The 5,723-nt window shown below is 41.9% G+C and overlaps 1 protein-coding gene across 1 annotated transcript in view; it reads right to left on the bottom strand.

Moving 5' to 3' along the window:
* The window catches only part of March6 (membrane-associated ring finger (C3HC4) 6, E3 ubiquitin protein ligase), a 60,081-nt gene extending 58,759 nt beyond the window's left edge, over positions 1-1,322 (bottom strand). The window contains exons 1-2 of the mRNA XM_013013839.1: positions 1,263-1,322; positions 162-332 (exon numbers count right to left, since the gene is read on the bottom strand). Coding sequence (XP_012869293.1) covers positions 162-332; positions 1,263-1,322 — 231 coding nt within the window. The remainder of the gene's footprint in view (positions 1-161; positions 333-1,262) is intronic.
* Between the last annotated feature and the right edge of the window lie 4,401 nt (positions 1,323-5,723).

Here is a 5,723-nt window from a genome sequence, read left to right as displayed (position 1 = left end):
GCGTCCGGGCGCCCCGGCGCGCGGGTCCTGGGTGCTCGGTCTGAGGAGGCACAGGAACGCCACTGAGTGCAAAAAGACGGGAAAAAGAAGCAGGGGGTTAGCGTGGCTCCCGGCGCGAAGTCGCTGAGGCGGAGTCGGGTATTAGCCGCCGCTCAGGTAACCTGGCGCGGATGCCGGCGAGAACGGAGGCCGCCCACCGAGCCCGCGCCACGCGGGTGCCGGGAGAGCGAGGAGAGCCAACTTGGCCAAGAATCCTTGGCTGCTTCTCTAAACTGAGGAAGTGCCGGAGAGGAAGAGGGGAAGGAGGAACGGGAAGATGATGCGGTGATTGTCTTCCAAGTGCATTAGGTGCACACGCGGAAATATCACATTGAGGGCAGAGGCTTGACTTGAGCCGTTGAGGGCCTGCTTAGCAAGCGCAGAGCCCCGAGTTCAACCCCCAGCACTGCTGGGGAGAAAAAAAAAAAACAACGATCACAATGAAACCCAACTTATTACAGCTGTGTGCTCGTGCAAAATACAGATAAGAAACACTGCACCTTACAGTTGTCTGACCAAAAGCCAGAAAGGCTTTGCAACCTGTGTTTTAAAATAACAGACTGAAAAAGAGCTTCAAGAATATTAATAATATTGAATTGAGGAAGGCCTGTCTTTGATCCTTATCGATAGGGAGGCTTAAAATTAAGAAAATGAGATGGAGCTCTTCAAAAACAGTAGCCCTTGGTAATGTCACCGATTTGACAAAGTCATACTAATCAAGGCAAACTCATCTTGCCACAGTAACAAGGACCCAGTGGTTTTGAGGTCTGACCTTGAGAGTTGAGCAGACGTTCTGTCAAGGTATTTGTATTTTTCCTAAGAAGCTAAATTTGATGCTACTTTTCCATAACCCCAACCTTCCTACCCATCCCCAACAAGAACTCACACTCTGTAAAGCCTATGATAGAACAGAAAACAGAATCATTGGGCCCATCAGATTAACTACATAAGAGGGAAAGATTGAGAGAGATTTGCTGAAGAACTAAATATACTTAGGGTAGGTATGTGAATCTCTTGGCAGTAGACAAAGGTAAGATCTAGAGGTTTATTGTGGGGAGAAAGGAGAGAATGAGAATGTGTCCTGTGATCTGGTGTTCTCAAAAACAAAAATAGCCCAAGTTTGGCCCCCAACCACATTCTCTGCTCCTGAATCAAGATAGAACCACTTGCTCCACCACCCCACCACAATAGCTTGTGTAGGTAGGTACCAAGTGCCCTGATACCTCAAACCGCTGAGCTAATAAGTCTTTTTCCTTCTGAGTAGCATGTGTCAGCCTAGGCATGGTGCCTCATACCTATAATCCTAGCAACTCTGGAGATCCAGATGATAGCAGTTTCAAGTCAGCCCAGGCTTAATAACAAAAAAAAGTTAGTGAGACCCCATTTCATCAAGCAAGTCAGACATGGTGGGACTTCCTTGAAATCTCAAGGATACAGGAGGCATAGGTAGGGTGATGGCAGTCTCATGCCAGGGCTGTGGCTCAAGTAGTAAACTACCTACTGGCCTGACAGTACTAAGAAAGAAAAAAAAGCTGTATTTTATTATAGTAATGAGAAACTAATTCAAACAGAAGGGACACATGGGATGACACTAACTATAACAATAACAGTGATTAACCAAACTTCTTATTACATCCAGTGAATATGAGTAACACTCACCTAAGGTAATATACCTATTTTACAGATGAGCCATCAGATTCACAGTAGATTAGTAACTAGCCTTATGTTGTACCCAAACTGGAAGAGAAAGAAGAATTAAGGGACAAGTCTGACTTCTGGCCTTCACTTAAGCCTCACTGATTTGACATCTGTGGCATCTTACTAACATTAAACCCTTAGCTTTTAATTATGAGTTTAAAATTATAGCCAGCAGGTGACCTTCCAACAATGGCATAGAATTGCTGCAGAAGAAGCATAGCTGGGTGTGGTTGTGTACACCGGTAATACCAGCTACTTAGTAGGCAGAGGAGAGAAGATCATGAGTTTAATTTCAGCATGGGCAAAGTTATAGCGACTGTATTTCGAAAACAAAATAAAGGCAAAAGGACTAGGGGTGTGGCTCAAGTAATAAAGAAGTTGTCTAGCAATCGTGAGGCTCTGCGTTCAAGCCCTGCGCGCGCACGCACACACACATACACACACACACCACACCACACAAACCAAACCATTTAAAGTTTAACATTTTTGGCATTAAGTTATTAAAGGCAATTTATGACATTTTAAACATTAGATTCCCCCCACCTCAGCTTCTCTTCCTATTTTTTTTCCTTTCATCTTACTTTTCTATTTCTCTTCCTTGAAGTAAGACCCAAGTGCATTATAAGAAATAACTTGAGGGTAGGGCTGGAGTTGTGTCTCGAAGGGTAGAACACTTGACTAGCAAGCATAAGGTCCTGAATTCAAACACCAGTACCACCAAAAGGAAAAAAGAGAGAGAAAGAAATTCATTTAGTTGAACAATTGTAAACATAGTAAGAATAAAAATGGTTAGCCATACCTCAGTGACTCATGCCTGTAAGCCCAGCTACTCAACAGGCTGAGATCTGAGGATCATGGTTCAAAGCCAGCCTGAGGTGGATTTAGAGAGCCAAGTGGTAGAAAGCCAGGCTTGATTAAAAAAAAAAAGTAAGGCCCTGAATTCAAGTCCTACTACCCCTCCCTGCCTTATACATAAAAAGAATACAGATGGTTAGGTTTTCCTCTGTTAGAGAAAATGTCAACATGGAAAAGTACAGGGTAGAAACACAAGTATTATTATGAACTCACTTGAAAAACTGTAAATAGGTAGTTCTAGAAATAGTTACATATGGATATGGATGTATCAATATGTGTTATTTCCTAATCATTTTTTTTTCAGTTCCCCTGAAAGGATCTTTGTTTATGGAAGCTAAGACTGGTGAATGAAGTTTTGATGAGGAACAGGCACATGGTTGGAATATGTTCCAGAAGTAAGAAGAGGAAAACCAGAATTTTACAGTGATGACATCGAGGTGAGTAGATGATCAAGGTTAAGATGACCAGTATAGGATGGATGGACATAATTAAAAAAGCAAAGTTTGCCAAGAATGTGTGGTTGAGTTGTTCCCTTCCGAAGAGCTACAGTACAGATTGGCCTACAAACCAGAAGGGCTGTCTTCTTTCAAACTGTCAAGGACATAATTACATGGAGAAATCTGAAGGACTGCCCTTGAAAGTAAGCCTAAAAGCAGTGTATGTTCCTGGATTGGATCCTAAACAAGAAAACTTACACACACAAACTAACACTAGTTGCTGTGTTCAAAGTATACAACTTGTGGGTGGGGTGGGAGGGAAAAGCGGAGAGAGAGTGAGGGAAGGGGTGACATTGTCCAAAAAGAAAGGTACTCTTTGCCTGACTTACATAATTGTAACCCCCTGTACATCATCTTTATAATAACATTAAAAAGCCGATGTTGGAGACTCATGCCTGTAATCCTAGCTACTCCAGAGGATTGTGGTTCAAATACAGGATAGACGGAAAAGTTTCTGAGGCTCAACCTTAAAATGGTGGAGCATCAGATGAGAAAGTAAGTCTAGCTAGTTTGAGGCCTGAAGTTCAAATCCCAGTATTGGCAAACGATAAAAAAATGTGAAAGTAAGATATGCACCTGTGGGTATAGATCAATGGTAGAGTATTTGTCTAGCATTCATAAAGCCCTGGGTTTGAAACCCAGTACTGGAATGAATTAATGAATGAGAAAAAGACATTCTTGGGACAGCTGGCAAACTGACCGTTGAATGTGAACCATTGTATGGTATGGTTGGTTTCCTGTTTTAAGAGATCCTTGCTTGTTGGGGGGAGATACTGGAAAAAAATGATAGAAAATCAGTTCTGAAGCTTGTTTTCAAGTGGCTCAGAGAAACTATATGTTATGAGAGTGATTGATGGTTTAGTAATTGTTGAATCTGGGTGAGGGCAGGACAGGAGTTGCTTTATGCTATACTTGTAACTTTTCTTGAATTTGAAATTATTTGAAAATCTTTTTGCCTGTCCTAGGGCGTGAACACAGGGCCTGAGCACTGTCCCTGAGCTTCTTTTGCTCAAAGCTAGCACTCTATACTTGAGCCACAGCACTACTTCCGGCTTTTTCTGTTTATGTGGTATTGAAGAATCGAACCAAGGCTTCATACATGATAGGCAAGCACTCTACCACTAAGCCACATTCCCAGCCCTAAAAATCAATTTTTTTAAATATTAATTACTGATAGAGGGGGTGAAATAATTGGAATATAATGTAAACATGTGTAGAAAAGTAACAATGAAATCTTTCCCCCTCTATAACTAGTGTAAGCTTAAAAAAAAGTAAAAGTACTGATACAACTCTAAAGCCAAGCCATAGTTCCCAAATATGGGGTCTCAATCACACCTTTGGCAGTCTGATCAAATTTATGGACTTTGTTCCCAGATAACTTTCATTAAGTCAATACATTACCTACAATTTCAAGAAAAAAATCCAAGCATAGACCCCCAGGTTAAAAGGCTTTTTCAACTGGGCACGGTAGCACACATTTATAATCCCCACATTCAGGAGGCTAGACAGGAAGACCTTTTGTTGTAGGCCAGCCTGAGCTACATAGCAATATCCTGTCTCAAAACAACTCATTTAAAAATGATGGTATTCACTTACCTTTCCAAGATGTGGCAAGCTAGGTTATTTAAATCAAGAATTGCATATAATAGGCAAAATACCAAATATATATTTTTCAGTGCACAAAAGAGATAACAGCAATAGTGAAGTAACTACCAGACCAAAATCTAAGGGCAAGAAGATTCCAAAAGGTAAACAGATTGCTAAAAGTGATTTTATTCTGCTGAATAAAGTTGACATGTTTGGATGTTTCCAGGGCAAGAAGGAGCACTTTGGCAGGTACCAGTGCCTCATTCCTATAATCCTTGCTACTCGGGGGGCTGAGATCTAAGGATTATAGTTGGAAGCCATCCTGGGCAAGAAAGTCTGTGAGACTCTTATCTCTAATAAACTACCCCCAAAAAAGCTAGAAATGGAGATCTGGCTCAAGTGGTACAGTGATACTAAGCCTTGAGAAAAAAGCTCAAGGACACCACCCAGACCCTGAGTTCAAGGCTCAAGACTGGCACAAAAATAAAGAAGGTGCACTTTCAAAACTCTGCCCAAGGTTAGATGTCTGTACACACACCTTCCACCAGGAGTTTCCCTAAGACTCACATGGCTTTTCTTGTAGGGAACACTGAACAGAAGTAAATGTGACTCTTCTTTTATTCACAAGAGAACATTAAGCTCCTTAGCTAAATTTCTGTCACCTTCATTGTTGCTGTAAATGGAATGTTTGCATCTGTATTAAAGCCCTGATCTGCAATGGGATGGACTGTGGTCTCCTAAGAAGTATTACTTTTGGGAGGTCATTAGTTTTAGCTGAACCAATAAATTAGGAGGGAGCCCTGTGAAGAAGATATTCCCACCCCCACTTTTCTCTCTTCCTACTATATGAGAGTATGGCAAAAAGGTGGCCACCTGTAAACAGTAAGAAGCCATCGTCACCAGAACGTCAACCCCTAGACCTACATTTTCTTTTTTTTTTTTTTGTCGGTTGTAGGGCTTGAACTCTGGGCCTGGGCGCTGTCCCTCAGCTCTTCAGCTCAAGGCGAGTGCTCTACCACTTGAGCTACAGCGCCACTTCCGGTTTTC

The sequence above is a fragment of the Dipodomys ordii genome, unplaced genomic scaffold, assembly GCF_000151885.1.
Source record: "Dipodomys ordii isolate 6190 unplaced genomic scaffold, Dord_2.0 Scaffold21, whole genome shotgun sequence".
Lineage (NCBI taxonomy): Eukaryota > Metazoa > Chordata > Mammalia > Rodentia > Heteromyidae > Dipodomys > Dipodomys ordii.
This window is presented reverse-complemented; position numbering and strand designations above follow the sequence as displayed.